This window comes from Poecile atricapillus, chromosome Z (assembly GCF_030490865.1).
Source record: "Poecile atricapillus isolate bPoeAtr1 chromosome Z, bPoeAtr1.hap1, whole genome shotgun sequence".
NCBI lineage: Eukaryota > Metazoa > Chordata > Aves > Passeriformes > Paridae > Poecile > Poecile atricapillus.
Window position 1 is genome coordinate 131,918,551 of NC_081289.1, and position 19,179 is coordinate 131,937,729.

The 19,179-nt window shown below is 37.1% G+C and overlaps 1 protein-coding gene across 4 annotated transcripts in view; it reads right to left on the reverse strand.

The window, feature by feature from the left end:
* Positions 1-6,880: 6,880 nt before the first annotated feature.
* The window catches only part of GHR (growth hormone receptor), a 151,872-nt gene continuing 139,573 nt past the window's right edge, over positions 6,881-19,179 (reverse strand). For 3 of the 4 annotated variants that reach the window (XM_058827780.1, XM_058827778.1, XM_058827779.1), the window contains exons 6-10: positions 18,989-19,167; positions 15,313-15,484; positions 12,763-12,853; positions 9,948-10,017; positions 6,881-9,689 (exon numbers count right to left, since the gene is read on the reverse strand). In XM_058827780.1, coding sequence (XP_058683763.1) covers positions 8,727-9,689; positions 9,948-10,017; positions 12,763-12,853; positions 15,313-15,484; positions 18,989-19,167 — 1,475 coding nt within the window. In that variant the 3' untranslated portion in view covers positions 6,881-8,726. The remainder of the gene's footprint in view (positions 9,690-9,947; positions 10,018-12,762; positions 12,854-15,312; positions 15,485-18,988; positions 19,168-19,179) is intronic. The other variant, XM_058827781.1, reaches the window with a different exon arrangement.

Consider the following 19,179-nt stretch of genomic DNA (forward strand, 5'->3'; position numbering starts at 1 on the left):
GATCCTGGTGAAGCAGCTGTGCCCCTGCAGCCCATGCAGGTCACTGCCAGAGCAGATGGATGCCCAAAGGGAGGCTGTGACCCAGTGGGAAATCCATGCTGGAGCACGCTTTTCTCATGGTGTGGCAGGTTTGCTAGTAGGATGAGTGACTCTGTGAGGGACCCACGCTGGAGCTGGCTGTTCTTGAAGGACTGCACCCCATGGGAAAAGACCCATGCTGGAACAGTTCATGAAGAACTGCATCTCATGAGAAGGACTGACACTGGAGAAGCTGATGGAGAGCTGTCTCCTGCAGGAGGGACCCCACACTGAAGCAGGGGAAGGACTCTTCTTCCTGAGCAGCAGCAGGAGCATGTGGTGAAGTGACCATAACCTCCATTCCTATCTCCTTGCACTGCTGGTGGGGAGGAAGTAGAGCTGGGAAGGGAGGGAGGTGTGGGTGGAAAGCATTTTTAAGATTTGTTTTTTTTCTCATTATCCAGCCCTGTTTCTGATTTGTAATAAATTCAGTCTATTTCCCCCAAGTCAAGTCTGTTTTGCCTGTGATTATTGATGAATGACCTCCCTCTGTTTTTATTTCAACTCATGAACCCTTTGTTATACTTTTTTTCTCCCCTGTCTAGCTGGAGAGGGGAGTGGTAGAGCAGCTTTGGTAGGTACCTGCCCATCAAGCCAGAGTCAACCCACCACATTATGAAAGTATGGTAATATAGTAGAACACATTTAAATAGATAAATAAATAAATAAATAAATAAATAAATATGTGTGTGTGTGTGTGTATGAGCAAATATACCTGCTAAAACAGTATCTGTAGCCATTAAAATCACATCAGGGAAAAAAGGTGTTCATGTTTGTTACCTAAATATTGGGGTGGGATTCTTAAGGAGAAAACAAAAAAGTTCACTTACTTTCAGCATGTGTTTGAGCTGTTATTCAGAAACAGAACAGAAATTTCTGTTCACAAAGTATTTTTTTCCTCTCTTCTTGTGTCTTTTGCTTGTCAAAGGATGACCTAATCTTTGCTTTATAGCTTCAGTAGTTGAAAAACAAAATTGTTTAGCATTTGTGATTATGGGATGTATCAAAAGAAATGTTTAATTTTTTTTGTAACAAGAGACTGGTAAAGAGTAAATTTCTAACGTTCCTCATACGAATCCCATACCTTGCAATTTTAACAGGAACGTTTTGTGTTGCAGTATGAATTAAAAAAACAAACAAAACAGTAAACACTAGGTAAATGGATGGCAAATATCTCCTAAAATGTTTATCATTCAATGAATCTGTGAAACCCCACACAATCTTCTGTGTGAGCTGTACTACATGCTCACTGTAAAATGGCTTTTTGTTTTGCTTTGAGAAATAACTTCCCAAGTGGAGCTAGTGGAAAACTAGCTGATTGTATCTTGCTGTCTGCAAGTCTTTGTCTGGAATAGCCTGCGTTCTTCTGCAGCATAGCTCATAATAAAATACTTAGCCATATGGAATTAAGGTAGCCTGTTCCACTGCTTTGTTGCGTAGACTGGTATGTACTGTTCACAAAATGAAAAAGCCCCTCATATGTTATTAGAGTCTGAGACCTTTGCAGTCATTTAGCAGGTCAAAACAACGCTTTTGTTTTAAAATTTTCAAGCAGGAGAGAAAGCTTTAATTTCTAGCATAGCTTGTTGTTCTTTTTCTGACACAGATGGTTTTTTCATAGATCACAGAATCATAGAATGGCCTGGGTTGGAAGGGGCCTTAAAGGTTGTGTAGTTCCAACCCCCTGGTGTGGGCAGGGATGCTTTTTGCTGGGTCAGGTTGCTCAGAACTCCATCCATCCTGGCCCTAAAGACTTGTAGGGGTGGGACATCCACAGCTTCTCTGTAAATGTATATATCTATGATATATATAGATATATATATATCATAGATATATATATATCTATATATCTATGGCAGAACAGAAATCAAATACCTAGACTAAATCATTTAACTACATTAAAACAAAAGTTTAATGTATGCTACAGGGAAGAGACTGTCTATCTGTATTCAGTTATTCTTGTGCTCTGAGTTCTTCAGTAGTCAAGTATTCTTCATTAGAGTGTATCAATGGCATCCATTTGGAACCACTTCCAGAAAGAATGTAATTATGCAAAACCAGATTCTTGATTTTGCTGAAAATCTTGAAGTCATTAGTACAATTTTATTTTCAGAAGATTTTCAGTTTTCAAATTACTGTTTACTGTTTATACTGCATGCATGTCAGCATTCCAATCATGTCAAAACTCTGTCCTGCAGGACATGGTGCAAGCTACAAAAACTCCCAGTCTTTTCTTGGAAGAATTTAACAGATATTCTGTTCACTTCAAACAGAATATGACAAAGCTGATGAATCTAGTCATCAGAGATCAAGAATAATAGAGAAAGGAGAATGAACTCAAGAGAAGTAATTGTGTTGCTTCCTGGCTTTCTAAGTAATCTCATATGTATTCCTGTGGTTTCCCATCTACATTGGATTTATCTTTCTGTTGAATGCTGATGGGTCAAGCCATTATAATTTCAATTTTAAGCACAAATATAACAATTATAATCTTACAATTTATGGATCTCTTGGAGTTTGAAAATAGTGCTGAACTTTTGACCTAGTTTCCTTGTACACCTAAAAAACCAGGGTGGTAGCGAATGTTTAAACCACGCAAATATCTGACAAGGAGCATCTTATCTGAAATACATTTCTCTGAAGTCATGGAATATTCTGAGCTGGAGGGGACCCAGAAGGATCACCAACTCTAAAGTGAATGCCTGATACAGGGATAAAACCTACGATCTCAGTGTTGTTAGCACTGTGCTCTAACAGTACACCATAGGATGTTTTGTTAGTGAATACATTTTCCAGTGATTATCAAATCTTGTCTTATTGATCCTATTGGAACCTGTCCATTTAGATGATATTTTCTTTGTTTTCTTACTTTTTTCTCCATTGGTTATTACTTCTTCTCCTATGGAAGTTAAACAGCTGCAGGCAGTCTTGTGAGAAAGGAATACTTGCGCCTTGTGGGTAATTTACTACATCATTCCCTGTGGAATCAGGAAAACTTGTAAAGACACTTGTCTGTTGTATTTCTATTTCTGACAGTGCTCAATTTCAGTGCCAAGCTGAAAGCATGCATTTTGCTTCTAAATAGTCATTTAATACCTTCCTCAATAAAGTAAATTCAGAAGGTTGTTGTAATTGATTGATTGGTGATTGGTGAAGATCAGCTAATTAATACTAACCACATTCAAAAGAAAGTGACACAACTTTGCCATTATTTATACTATAAAGGCAAGAGACCATGTGTCCCTGTAACTTTTCATAAAATAGGTCATTCTTTGGCTAGTCTGTTCTTGGTATTTGACTGTGACCACAACGTGCATGAACTCAACAGAGTAAAATTTTGCGTTTTCAAACACATTAGGTTTACAAATCTAATTGCAGTTAACACAGGAACTTGTCCAGAGTTGCACATTGTTCCAGCAATATTTTGGCTCAGAGGACATCACTCAAAATTTTCATGGCATTTCAGGGCACTAGAAAATCTTTCTTACTCCACCAGAAATATGCTGTGAGAGAGAAAGAATTCTACCACACAGCTAAAAACTTGGCTTAAGGAACCCCACACAACTACACCACAGGTGGAAGATAGGATGCTTATAATGATCTCTGGGTAACAACCCCAGTGTGCTCAGATGTCTGTTGAAGAAGGGTTGGAGCTACTCATTTGGTAGCACAGTTTTAGCTAGGAATCATGTTGTCTTTAGTAAATTTCCAAGCCTGAGCCTTACTATTCCAAGGAATGTACATTTAGCTGGCTTAAAGAATTAGTCCCTGAAGGAGTTTTTCATTCAGAAGGGCAAGGTTGGTATTTCTTCTGTAACCTGAGACTGTAGCACCGTACATGCTACACAGATAGCTGCTGGGAAATAGATCTGAAGAGTTTTATTATGAGGAAGTTAACTGACACTGTATTCTTGTTCTATAGTTTATGTCTTTCTAGTATAATATTGTAAAGGTTTCATATTCAAGGGAAATAATATATATATTAAAAAATCTTTTGAAGTTAGTACTTGAAAAAAAAAAAAAAAGGAAAAGTAACAAAAGACAAATCAGTTTCTTGGCATGTCTAAGTCTCAGCTGTCTGTTATGAGAAGATTTCACTTCCTTCAGTATGAGCTTATAAGCAGACCAGGGACAGTAGTGGAAGCTGTCATTTGTAGCATTGTGATGGGAAGCTATAGAAAGCTGTAAAGCATAAGCTCTTCATTTGCTCTTACTCCCACTTAGCCTTCTGCAGACTTTTATTTCATCCAGTGTTGAGAGGGGAGTTCACCTATTCTCTTACAAATTACCACATGATGTGTGATGATCTGCTTACTCAGACTAATCTCAGGAAGCTAATGTATCATTATTCAGCTAATTTTCATATATTAGGATAAAGAAGCTTATAGTATGCAAGAGAAATACCAAATAACTGTAGTGATAACAATTAAACCTTTCAAACAGCATGCCAGTTTACTAGATGCATCGATTTTAGTAACTGCATCTGCTTATCATGTGACTGCTGGCAGCTGTTCTGCTATGGTAGTTTCTCTTCTGCTTCTGAATGTTTCCTACTTTAATAGCCCTAATTAGAGAAGATAAGGAAGCACTTGCTCAATACAGTTATGCCATAGTGTTTAAGTAGTATACTAATAACAGAAATGGATTTGGATTACATCTTGCTTCTGTGTGGCCTGAGGGCATTGTTTCCATGGCAGTTAAAGCACTGACTGTGTATACAATTAATAATGATTAGTCAGAGAGAAGAATTTGTACTGCTAAATTACATTTAGACAGAGTCAGTTCCATGAGAGAACTATATCCACTCGTACCTCCTCAAAGTCAATTGATGATAAAAGATAGTTAAATTCTTACCAATTTCACCAACTTGATGAAATAGATATTCTGCGTTAAGCTGAAAAATTGCTATTGCAAAACTAAGACTCTGTAGTGCTTTCATATTTTCCCACCACACAAGTTTGCATTTATTCTTTAATAAAAATAGTATTTTATTATTTTATTATCCAAACATTTTCTCCCTTCTCCTCTCAGATCAGGTAGTGTGCATCAGGCACTCCTGTTTTGTGTCTGGTAATGGGCCCTACAGCTAGCAAATCTCAATGCAGGAAAGAAAGATGCCTGTGGTTAAAGTTCATATGGTTTGAAGTTTCTCTTTGAACCAGAGAATTACTTCTCATTCTTATAACTAAGATGATGCATATGTAATTATATATACTAAACTGTGTATGACAGTAAATTGTTCCCAGCAGAGATAATCATCATTAAATTGAAGCATTTCTAAAATCATGGCAGGTCTAAAGAGCACTCAACTGTTCTTTAATACTCCATTTTAAGATAGAAAATATACCTTTGATAATGTTAATTTTCATTCAGACTGAACAGCTCTCATAATCTGCTGATTTCACTTCCTGTATTGTAAATCAGAAGAAATATTTCACCCTAAGTAGTAAAGAATAGTAGTGTAAGTCATTATGTTTGACAAAATTATTTATCTTAGTGGAAACTGGTATAGATGCTTTTTTCAGTTTCTTGTAACACTGAGCCTTGGAAATTTACATTGTCTTTGATGGATAAAAAGAGGCTCAAATTCAAACTTTTCCAAACCAAGGTGGCTTCTTGCTGACACTAACAGACAGCCAGCAGAGTAACTTGAATCTATGTTTCTGAGAACTGACATGGTTTCTGAAAAGAGTTATTAGAACAGATTAAACTCTGCCAGGTAATCTATGAACAAAGTATCATTCTAAGGAAGGGAAGTGAACATGCAGGCAGTTCACATGCAGGCTGGCCAATGTGTTTGAGATGGGGTTTAAAGTGAAGGACTTTGGGGTGGGATTCAACATGGCAACGCTCACACCATTGCATTAGGAAATAGACCAGGCCAACCACAGCAGTGGTGAATGTTCCCTAGATGCCTTCAAAGGTAAGAACCAAAAGGTCAGTCACCTCAAGGCAGGTGCGTGGGTGTGTGTGTGTGTGTGTGTGATTGTGATAATTCTCCTCCAACCCTCCTGGGAGACTGCCATGCCCACTTACTCCCTGGAATGCTTGTAGGCCAATGCATGCAGCATAGCGAATAAAAAAACCTTCTATTATGTAATGCTTAGCTGGGTAGATGAGGGGAAAGCAGTGGATGTTGTCTGCCTGGATTCTGGCAAGGCTTTTTAACTCTGTCTCTAGTAACATCCTCACAGGAAGCTCAGGAAGCACAGGTTGATGAGTGGACAATGGTGGGTTGAGAATTGACTGGCAGAGCTCAGAGGGCTGTGATCAGCAGTGCAGAGTGCAGTTGGAGGCCTGTGGTGTTCCTCAGGGGTCAGTACTGGGTCCAGTCTTGTTCAGCTTATTGATCAGTGACCTGGATGAAGGAACAAGCTGGCAGATGGCACAGGACTGAGAGGAGTGGTTGATACACCAGGAGCCTGTGTGATACCTGGACAGGCTGGAGAGCTGAGCAGAGAAGAACCTAATGAAGTTCAACAAAGGCAAATGCAGGGTCCTGCAGCTGGGGAGGAAGAAACTCATGCACCAGCACAGGCTGCGGACTAGCCTGTCAATCACAGGATGTTCAGGCAGCACATAAATGGGCCAGCTAAACTGGTAATAACATGTCTTGGCCAGCTCTGGGTACAGTATGTCCTATCTCTCCACACACACGCATTAGTGAAAACACTGATCCATAAGGCATTGTTTCTGTTCTAAGGAAAGTGGCTTTATGCTTTATTCTACAAGAAATATTTGATTTCTCCTAATAAAATACCTATTTTCCATTAAAAAAATTAATTATCTGCAAAAAACCACATTGTGTCCAGACAAATGAAAGACAATACATTTATTAAACTTTGAGAAAGACAAACAAACACTAACATAGAGAAAGTTAAATAGAGACTGAAAGACACGTTTTCTGACCGGCATATCATGGCTTGTGTGACCAGTAAGTACCAAAATGACATTCTGAGTTTGACTGAGGTATTTAACTATTTTTGGCAATAGAAACAGAGTAAGAAACTTCTTTCAAACACACACATAGGCATTACTTGCATTAGTGTCTATCATCTAAGAAATTTTATATGAAACTAAATAATGTAGCTGTTAGAAAATTATAGCAGCAAATTAGCAGAATATCTAATGCACATTTACCATAAAGTAGGTGCTAAACTTAAAAATCCCACCCAGTAGTTGGGCCCAGTTGTGTAGCACTTGGTCACAAATAGAGCATCAGTTCTGTTGGAGACATAAGCAAGACCCGAATTTGCTGCATATCATACACTTCTGTTCAGGTCAGAGTAAAGAAATGAATGTTCCTATTTGCTTTCTGAAAAGAACCCTGCTGTGATGAAATCATGGTCTAGGAAGGTAACTCCTGAAACAGTTTATAATAACTGTTAATTGCAAAGCTCTATCAGGTTCTTATCATATGCAAGAAGAGAGAGCTTCCCCACCTTTCCTTCTGAAAATCCGCCTAACACAGTCAGAGGAGATGCTGTTAGGCTGCAAAAACGAAAACCACGTTTGAACGATACTGTACTTGATCCCCTTGTTCCACTGAAGTATTTTAATCCTGTTATATCTTTAAAAATTAACTGCTGGCTAACTTCTGAAGTCCTTAATTAATTTTTTTTATAAAGACTTTATGTGGCACAGACTAATAAATGTAGTGATACCTTTGGCTCTGGAAGGGCTTCAGAAGTTGGTCAAACATGAAGATACTATGCTGCGAAGTTATCAGAGCTTATTCACATGTTCTCAAAAATTTTCAGTGAAAGTTTAGTTGCACAGTGTTTAATACTGTGGTCAACAAGATTTTACATAAAAAAAGTGTATTATTATTATTATTAGCATTAACTAGAATCTGATGAAGAACATAATAATTTGCCCAAGTATGCTGGATATTTTAAAATTTTACACAGAACTTTAAATTGCATGTTTATTTCTATACTAGTTACCGCAAGAAAGTAATAGAATCAGTTACTTTTAAGTTCCTACAATATTTTTTATTTTTTCTACAGGTTTTTTTTTGAGGTATAAAATGGCTCTGTAAAAATCTATTTTTAGTTTTAGCTGTGAACAAAATTTTAAAAACCCGAAAACTCCTTTTTAGGACTGCAGCAATTACATCACTTAAATGGGTCACTATAATTGAACTGTATTTAACTGTATAGTATCTAGTATAATAGAAAACATTTATGGTTTTATGACCAAAGTATTAAAATATATTTTACCAATTTATATAAATCAAAATAGACTTAGTCAAGGTATTTTTGTGTTTTCACCTATATGATCAGTTCCCAATTATTGATATAAAGATCTCTGCCAACAGCAGTTTTTTCTAAATTCTTACACTTTAAACCACCTGATTTTTAACTTTATCAAAATGCACAATTTACTGTACATTAAACAGCAATTTCAAGGCTTAATTTCACAAAAATCAACACCCACAAGAACAAGACAAAACAGCCTTAAGACAAATTCATAGATAATATTTACAGAACACAATAGGAATATTTTGATGTATATTTTAGGCTGCAACATTTCAGATAAAATTATAGGAACCAGAAAAAACTTTTATACTTCATTTTGGTTTCAGCATACAAGCCCCAAATTGACTCTCTGCTGTGAAACACTACACACACCAAGTCAGTGAAGAGCTATGGCATGATTTTGTTCAGCTGGTCTGTGCTTACATAGCCACAAGACACGTTGAATTCCTTGTCTGGCACTGGCAGCGCGGTCGCATTGAGCACAAGGCCTTGTGGAGACTGAACGATGTGGATTGACGTATAGTCTGCGACAGGCAACTCTGAACTTGGGGGTGCTGCTGTTGAAGCTCCAAGATTGGCAACAGTAGTGGTAAGGCTCTCTGTGGTGAAGTAACCATCTTCATTATAGCCTTGTTCCGGAACACGTGGCTCATTCTCTTCATGGGAAGTCACAGCAATGCATTTTTTCACATCTGCCTCACAGAAATAGGTGTTGTCCATGGTGAAGTTTTGTTCTGTGCAGCCTTCGCGCTGTGCTCTCCCCAACTTGGATTTCTGCCCTGGTGATAGTACAACCCTGCCTGCTGGAGTGATATCACTCACTTGAGCATAAAAGTCCGTACTTGTCAGTGAATTCTGGTTGCTTATCTGGGTATGGACTGACGGACGGGGTGACTCAACGCTGTCTCCAAAGGGTGCCCACAGGTGGCTGTTTTCAGACTGAGTATTCCTGTGCTGGCGTTGTGGGTCTGTGTTGGCCAGGTTTGGAAGTGGCTCATCATTATCTTGTCTGTCAAGGCACAAGAGATCCTCTTCTTTTTCAGTAGCCTTTTTGAACTGATCGCTATCAGAGGTGGCATCACACGTGTCACTTGCACTGAAGTCTGTCTCTGGAATATCTGGTTCACAACAACTGGCCCGTCCAGAATCATCATCCTTTGCTCCCAAGCAACCGTGAGATTTCAGATGATCTTCACTCAGGAGCCTGTCAGTGTCTGAGGCTCTGTTCTTTTCATCAGGGTCTTCTATGTCCAGCTCAATAAACTCAACCCACAAGTCATCGCTGTATAGCTGTGTCTTGTAGTTGTCATGGCAGGCTAAGATGGAATTCACTTCATCTAGCTTTCCTTTCTACAAAGCAAATAAAAAAGGATTTTATGAAGGCATTAATACAAGTGCTTGTGCTTTTTATGATACTAACTTATGTAAAGATGACTGTAGTTATGTAATAATTACAAAGGGATTCAAAATTATTTAATGCAAACTAATTCTATGGCAATTCCCCAAATGTCAGAATTTTCTTCGACGAAATTTTTCTGCCTGGGACAACAGTTGTCATCTGCTACTACTGCAAAGATTCTCAGCATAGATTTTAGAGTTCAATATTACCTTCAAAAGATCTGGGTCAATCCCTTTAATCTTTGGAACTGGCACAGGAGGAAAAATAAGCATTTTTATCCTGGAAAAAAGAAAAGAGGCTTTTGATTGACAGTTGTCCTTTTTGAGGAATTTAAAAGACAGGCTTACATTGCATTTATGTTTAATTACTTCAAAACCTAAATGTTTGAAATTGACATTTCAAATAGTCCTAAGGAAAAGAAGTAACATTTTCTCTCATGGCAAATTAAGAAATAACTTTTCTGCAAGCTTCCTTTTTGAAATCACTTAAATTTATGTGGAAATCCATTTTGGAGCCTGGTCTTTGACAAGTCAATGCTGTATAGAAAGAGAATAGATTCCTAGAGCTCTGTCAATAGATTCCCTTTTTACATCCTTTTCAATGGAACCTGATACAAACCTTAGTATGTGGTGACTTTTCCAAAATTTTTTCAGGGACACATTAGCCTTGGATGTGCCCAATAAATTTAAATAGGGGAAGAAAGAATGGGAATTGGTGGAAAAAGTGAATTACTCTAGAACTATTAAATAAAAATTAAAAACATCTGCAAAAATTTAGGTTAGTATTTTGCCATCTCTATGACAGTTCTGCTTTTTGAATTATTGGTGCAGCAAGTAATATATAATTAAGGCAGGCATTTACACTTGTAGAGAAAGGTCTAGTAACTTGATTGGGCATTTGCAGGCTGTGGAAATACATATTATTCTAATCCTTCATAAAGTGCATTCCTAATTTTTTAGGGGACCAAAAAACCCTCCAAACCAAACCACCCCCTCTTCCCCTTCCAATTCTAACAGAAGGATGATTTTCCCTTGAAAATAATCCAACAGTAGCTGGTCATGCCTATCTCTTCCATTTTACCTCCCTGCTTCTTTTGCCAACAGATAAACCTAAGGAAAATTCAAATTTCTCTTTATACTAGGTTAACTGCAGAAATTAAGAAAACGGTAGATGGTAGATACAAATCCAAATATTAGTTTTTCTGCCTTTTTAGTTACCTTGGTGAGGTCCAGAGAGGGTCATAGAAGTCTTAAAGAGTGCTTAGAGAGAAATTTAGGCAGCTTTGGCTTAACCATGGCATATCAAAATTCCTCATATGTTTCTGGTTTTGAGCAGATCCTCAGTGTTCTGCCCAACAAGCCTAATGAGAGCCAGAAATCCAGTAATTTTCCACCTAATCCCTGGGGAGGCAGTGTGAACTGGTTGGGCTATCAGGGTTAGGACTTGTGCTTTACAGTTGAATCCACAAATCAGGTATTCTGACAGGACTGGGCATTGCTTCTAATGAAACAGACAAAGAATTTTACCACTCACTGCCTGGAGAAGACATTTGGGAGGGAGAACTATACTCTGCTCTTTTCTTAGCCTAGCATTATTCAAGCTTTCATCTCTCAACTCTAGTGACCTAAACCTATGGCATCTGTCCTAGAGAGACTCATTCAGAGCCTGTGAGATCAGAACTGAGGAAAATATGAATTGGTATCTTTCAGAATCAGGAGGAAACCGAGCCTGGATATTTTGCATTATGGAAAACCTACGCAGGCTGGTTCTCTGCAGAACACATTGCCATTCTGGACCACTAAATGGTCCAGTTTGAAGGAAAGGGCGCAAACCTACAGTCCAGAAAAACTTTCCACGTGGAGGTCCTCAGTGGAGGAAAGCTTCTTCCAGCATTCATGATTAGCATGGAAGGTATTTATAAACTCTGATCAGAAATATGATCCAGACCTCAGTATTTTCTGAGACTATGCCACCCCTTGTTTAGTGTGCTGACCTTAGCTCCTGGTGCCACATGCACATTGCTCCATTCTGACACATCAGGCTTTTGTCATGAATTTTATCAGGAGCCTTGCTTTTAAATCTGGGATTGGGATGCAATTGCAGAAAATGGCTTCCTGAATTTAAACCCTGTCAAACCATGGAGCTTGCTTAAATACAAGACTACTGCTTAATGAAAAAATATTTTTTTTAGATCTGCTCCAAATGCACCATATTGTTTTAATTGCAATATGTGAAATGAAATTTCACCATTTGCTGGTAGGTGCAAAACTACTCAGTGTTCATTTTCAAAGTGTATATACACCACTGACAACATCTGTGTGTGCACTGGGTCTTGACCTTGGTGTTGCTCCATAGTGTACAACAGTACTTATACAACATTGAAGTTGAATTCTGTCAAAACTTATTCCTGGAAACACATATTAGGAGATTAATTAATTTTAAGACCTGTCATTTTATGTATGTTTCATTCTTTCATTTTTGTATATGACATAATTTTGTAATTTTTACAAACAATGCAATTCAAAATTGTTTAATTTTATTCCTGTTGTATACAGGAGCAATTTATTCACAGAAACCAAATATTCCCCTATGACTCAAGCTCTTTCCTTGGCTTCAAAGAAAGTTTAGTGGAGCAGAGTTTAGTGGAATGGTCTAAGAACAAAATCAAATACATAGACACAGGTTGGTATGAAACTTTTGAACAGCATGTGAATAAAAAGTAGTATGTACAAAATTTGAGTGAACTAAAAAACAAGCCCCATTCAAAGCCTAAGTAGATCAGTCATGTAAATTCTGCAGAATAAAATGTACTGCAGTCAAAGAGGAAGATAAACATAATCAGATTTCCCGTGCTGAAGGCCCCATACATACTAATTCCAGTTATATGGAGTTTACAAGAATGGACAAAAATGTCCAGAATGGTTCCTAGTCCCCCAGATTTGAAATAATTGAAAAATATTTTTTATTTTTTTATTTTTTTTTAAGGTACAGGTACATAAAATCCAACAAATAAAAAGTCTCTACCTTGGTTGTTTAGACAGCATGATTGAGATCACTGTTACAGCCAGCCCACACACTCCAAAGACAACAACTAAGAACCATGGAAACTCAACTTCTGAAACAACAAAACATGAACATATAAGCAGGAATCTCCATCACTGTCACATCTTTAATTTCAACCTGGTCTTTTACCAGGAGGATTCCAAAGTGGTAAAAACTGATGAAAATTTTTGTTACTTAAATGTGAAAGTTCTGTGTTCAGCAGAAATAAAAATGTGCTTTTGTTCTAGTTCTGGACAGCACTTGGAGGTTCTCTGATACCACCTCATGTCACTGCCAGGGGAGGAGAAAGGGACTCCCTGGCTTCCAAGAAGGGTGTGACTTCTGGCTGAAAAAAGTGGTGGCATTGCTGCTTGTTGTCTCTGCAGTGAGCATCTCTCACTCAGAGGGTGTGAACCACCCTCTCTTTTGTATACTTTTGCTATTAATATTGTTGCTTTTACTGTTTGTTTTCTTATCTCACTGCCATTTCCAGTAAACCGTTTGTATCTCAACTTGTGATATTCACTTTTTGTGTCATCAGTTCTCAACTCCTTCCCACTGGAGCAGAAAGGGGAAGGGGGGACTGAGTGTGGTTTGGGTGTGAGTGGGGTGTGGTTTGGGAGAGTCTCAGTCGCAGCACTGAATTGGGAATCATCATTCCTAATCCATGGCAGCTTTTGGTCTCAGCAGTTTCCATGCATTTATGGGTCCACTGAGACTCCTTGCTAAATCAGACTGATTTCATAAATCTAAACAAGATCCTAATAAAGATAATGTCTATAGCAAAACCAGCCATGAGGAACATTCTGGCCGCTTGGAACATGGTATCAGTAGTCCTGAGGGCATAGAATGCCACAGACCATGCTACTACTTGTTCATCCAAGCTGAGAGAACGTTACTAATAGCACACAAAATCACAAGTAAACTATTTTTCTCTCACAAAGACTAAAATATGGCTGTGTCAAAAAACATAGTACTTCTCTTTCTAGAGACTGGACATTAATTATGTTATGTACCAACTGAATCAACTGAAGAAAAAGCCTCTTTTGTTTACCTTGCATGTGGCTACAAAGAATTTAGAAATTAATTGAGAAATGCAATTTAGTAGAAACAAAGAACCATGCTGATAAATGAGATGCTTTATCTCTTAAATACTAGCAATTACATTATTCTTAATACGACCTTTTAAATTACAAAGCAGAGAGAATTTTTGTCCTAGCTGTAGTCTTAGGTTTTTCTCTTTTTTTTTGATAATTTTAAATTTTCTACAAAGATTTCTCTCCTATATTTTTGGGCCAAGGAACACTGGAGAGAAAGCATTAGAACTCTATATATGATCATAAATGACTTTTCAGAGAAAAAACAAGAAGTTCAGGTACAAGTTTGAGCCCTGTGTTCCCAGCTCAGATTTTGACCAGACATGCTTTCAAGCATCAATAAAATCCTATATGGATATGTCTGTGTTAAACAGGTCTCTATTTTAGTAACTCATTGTCATGTCAGTGAGATCAACAAATGTCCAGCTCCTTCAAGAAGTTACAACATTGCATTAGAAGACTTTAAATTATTAATACATAAAATGTATCTAAAGTTTAATTCTGTGTTCCTGAAAGTGATATATGAAAGAAGCAAAAATAAATTCTCAATCAAATTAGCTCACTGCTTCTGTGTGAGGTGTGTGGATTTGGATCACCCTGGAGAATCTTGAGTTGCAGTGACCAAAGAAAACTGGCTGTAGGATGGCCTTAGATTTTCCTAGTATTTCAATTTCATTCGTATGAAAACCTTGACCACTTAATGTGAATGGGGTTAATAAAAAAATGCCACATGTACAGAACATTAACGGTTCCTATAAATTAGAAAGGAGAACTAATAACAGGAAGAGCTAAAAAGGAGAATCTAGCAAGATTTTGAAAGGTAAGAGTTACAGGTTGTTTTATGTAACACCTTCATTAATACCCAGGAAAATGATGTGAAGCAGCTTGTTAAAATTACTTTGAAGACTTCTGGAAAAGGCACTGTCTCATTCCTTCAAAAGAAAAAATGTGATTCTCAATGGCTGCTTCTTCTTCTGCTTTTAACAGCATTTTAAAATGAGTACCAGTCATAAACAAGAATGAGAAAAACACTGCCCTTGATAGTACACCAGTATGATCAGAAAAGCACAGAATTCTGGAAAAAAACTTAGCCAACAGTATTACAAGAAATCACAATTCTCTTTCCAACTGAAGTGCTCATTTTAGATGATGAGGTATGAGATTTAATTCTGGTTTAGATTCTATGAGATGTGCAACAGCAGTTATTTTTTTAAGCTATTTGTATTTTTGCTCTCTGATGATCTGTGAAACAGTTTTGCTGAGTTTACTTCTGAACTTGTGTATGGAAATTGAACATTCTCAATCTCCCCAAATGGTTCTCATGTAGTAGGCTGGATTACCTATGTATTCAATCATATAACATGGTTGAAACCTCCCTCCACCCCATCACCGAAAAGACAAGAATCACAGCTATAAAAACACTCTGCTTATTTACCTTCTGTACAGTGATCACATACAATGCCTATTTGAGAAAATGATACATAGAGGATTTCACTAAACTCTCCGAATTTTTCAGAAGTTCGTTGTCTTGATCGGATTCGTATCTCGTAATCTCTTGCCATCTTCAGAGAGTACAGTGGAACCACTGTTGAGAGCCTGGGTTTCAACTGTAAAGACAGAAGGACTGTGATTTATTGGTTTGAGTTGTACTGGAAACTTTACACTGCTGCTTGATTTCAGAAATAAAAACTTGAAGGCATTTTTACTCCTGGGAATTTTAAGGATACTACAAGAAGAGTTCAGAGAACATTCACACCATTTACTGTCGACTTAGTAGCCATCAGGCATTTCTGTGATACAGGGGACTAAAAGCAGAAAAGCCAAGCTCTGTAGATACAGTCAGTGAAGGCAGGTCCCTGCAGTTACATGCCATAAGTAGGTGGTGTGAACATCTTTCACTGATCTTTCAAGTTGTAAGTCCTTTTTACTGTTATAACACAACATTACTGACTGCAGAATGCCAAAAATTCTGTTGAAATAACACGGGGGAGTTCTAAAACTACTGCAATCTCCACTAAGGATTTAATGGTTATAACCAAACATATTGCATGTTACAAATGTTTTTATTTGGAGAACAATGTATAGGTCCCCAAATAATACTGTGTGAGATCTGGCATCAGATTGATGATCTTTGAAACTTCTGTGTTAGCTGAAACATATTTAGATACTGCTGAATATCAAACTGTTTAGGAAATCACACTGGAGGTCTTAATAGGTAAGTTTTCTGCCTTTTTCAATTACACCTCTAAGAATATGAATTTTAATTCCAACAGCCCTACAAAAGTATACAAAAATAAGGAAAATGTGCTCAAAATAGAAATCCATGTGGCAGGTATTATATACTACTTTTACTTCAGAATCAAGGATGATACCAGGAAAAAAACCCATCCTGGCTAGGACTTCAAATATCTGGAAAACCGAAGCCTTTGGAAATCTGAAGGAAGCTTCAACAATACAGTCCTATAAAGTCTATAGCTGCATAACCTTAACTTGAGACACTGTTTGCTGGTAACTATGATCTCTGGAGTTGTCTGATCCCTGGTGACTCTACACTCCAGTGTTTCTACAACCAACCACTGATTTTGGAGGAGGCAGACTGCTTTTTTCTGCTAGTAGTTGAGCATAAGATTATGGAGAACCATTGTTGTACATCACCAATGTTTCTAACATGTGAAGAATATCCATTTGGAAAGCATTGGGAAGGACATTCAATATATACCTATCTCATGCTATTAAGCCACAAAGAAACAGTTCACTTAAGTTTTATGGATAAGTTTACATGCATCCCAAATAATGGTGTGACTTAGAAAAAGCCTAGAAGACTAAATAAGAGCCTTTATGAAAGACTCCTGGATGCAGCAGGATGTAAGGAGCAGGGAATGTTCAGCATGAAGTGAATAGATGAACAGAATTTGTAAAAGCCATATTAAAGAGACATCATAAAAGGTAACTAATAATTTGTCTCTCTCTCATGAACACCCATTATGTCAGGGTGGATTTTATTGGGTTTAAAACATTTCTCAGAAAATAATTTTGGTCCTCTTATCACTATAACTTGCTGTTTTAACACTTTACTAATTAATGTTTAATCTTCTTTCACTTTAAAAGTTACTCATTTTCAACTAGTAAATATATTGAAAAGTAATAAAGGCTATGCATGAAAAAGCAATCCATCATCCCAAAATTTCAAAGAAAAACTACAAACAATCTCAGTAAGGGGCAACTTAGTACAATAATAAGTACAATGAATTAATTTTTTTGTTAGTTATATGTAGAAAACATTATGGTATATTTAAGCGGTCAAGCATTATCCTTTGTGTAAAAAACTAGTAAAAACTAGACATGTCTAACTTGACACCGTATAACCAAAAATTTGTATCTTAATGTGATTCAAGACTCATTAGACAAGGCATTTGTAGCAAGGAATCCAAAGAGTGAAAATGTCTTGTCCATGGCCAGACCATGATTTTGATCAGATTTTCTCTTTAGTGAATTATGCCATGTTTATGCTCCTAAGATTAAAGGCTTACAAAACCATACAATATACACAGCTTATGTCCAACATAATCTGTAATACTTTGCCTCTTGAGGCAAATATCGCAGTCAGGAATTCCTTATCTGTGTTCTGAAAGAACACTGATCTTCAGATATTTGCTCTCCTGAGAAGAACTATTCTCAAAGCATTCTGGGATTATTGATGGTACTCGAACAAGAACAAAGCTTTATTAGGGTATTTATACAACTGATACTGAAACTTTTATTAAAAAACCCATCAAAATGTGCATTTTCAGAGACATACCTGTATTCTTGCTTATGAAAATCTGCAGATTACCAGATTCTTAAAGATTATTGATTTACTGCCTAAATCTAACACATTTCATAGTCTTTAAAATAGAGGCTAATATATTAAGTATAGCTTAAACTAGTATAGATAGGAAGACAGAGAACTATTAGGAAAAAAACACTGCAGACATTATAGGCCTGTTTGGCTGTAGACTTATTAATAAGGACTGGGCTAAAGATAAAATGCTAACACTGAGAAAGACCAGAAGTGAGCAGGGAGACAAGGTCTTTCACAGGTGACGGCAAGCAAACCTTTGTTTGTACATTCCAATTGGCAAATTTGACTATGTTCAAATCATTTAAATTTTTCTTTTGTAGTTAAAGACAACTTCGTAACAGTATTATTACAAATTCTTAACAGTGTTATCTGGGTTTTTTTTCCTGCCAGTTAACTCAGTGCATATTAATAAGAAAGCAAAAGAAGTATTCTCTCTGACATCGTGCTCTTGCTGCATAGAAGAAGAGCTCTCCGTATGCAAATATGCCATGACACACTGGCATTTCCCCTATGCATTCAGGTAAGACAGGTAGAATATATTCTCTGTAACAGAAAAACTAACTACATGAGAAGCTAAGTGATTTTCAAAAAGAAAACTTTCGAAAAAGATTTTTTTGAAAAGAAAAAAAATATTTGTAATATATAATTTTATATTTTCACAGACTCCCCAAAAATTTCCCCTTGATGTCTGGTATGAAATACGTAAGTTTGCATTATTTAATATTGCATTATTTTTATTTGCTTATTGTATCAAAATTTACATTGTAACTCAAAGTCTCCTTCCTTCCTTCCATCCGCCCGCCTGCCTTCCTGCCTGCCTTCCCTCCCTGTCTCCCTCCCTGTCTCTCTCTCTCTTTCATTTTTACAGGTACTCTGAAGGATCTGGATTGACATGATATATACGAAACAAAATATTCCTCTTTTGACTGCTGTAACACCATGCACTTTTTAAATAGTTGAAGTTTAAGAAAACAATAGGTAAATATTTTATCCTTGGAAAAACTTGTATGTACCTGACTCTTCCTATACCTACTAATCTAACACAGGTGTTCTTGGGTTTCCATTATCCTGCTTGTCAACAATCTTGACACATAAAGTTACCGTGTTTGCTAGAAAATGTCAGAAAAAAAAGTAGGCATATTGTTTAAGAATTAAGGTATCATTTAATCAGCAATTACAAACATGCTTTTCATAGTGGTACAAAAGTGTTAGGGATAGAACAAGCCTGCACTGCACTATGTCTAATGTAGAATAAATATTTGTTTCATACCTCCTTCCATTTTGTCTCATTAACTTCTTTGTACTGCAATTCATACTCCAGAGTAATCCATCCCTTCCGAACATCTGCTGTTGGTGGTGGATCCCATCTTACCTGGATATCCCCATGGATCCCAGTCTGACTAGTATTTAGCAGAGTCCAGTTAAGGTGGACAGGGGGATCAGGTAGTACTGTTTAAACAG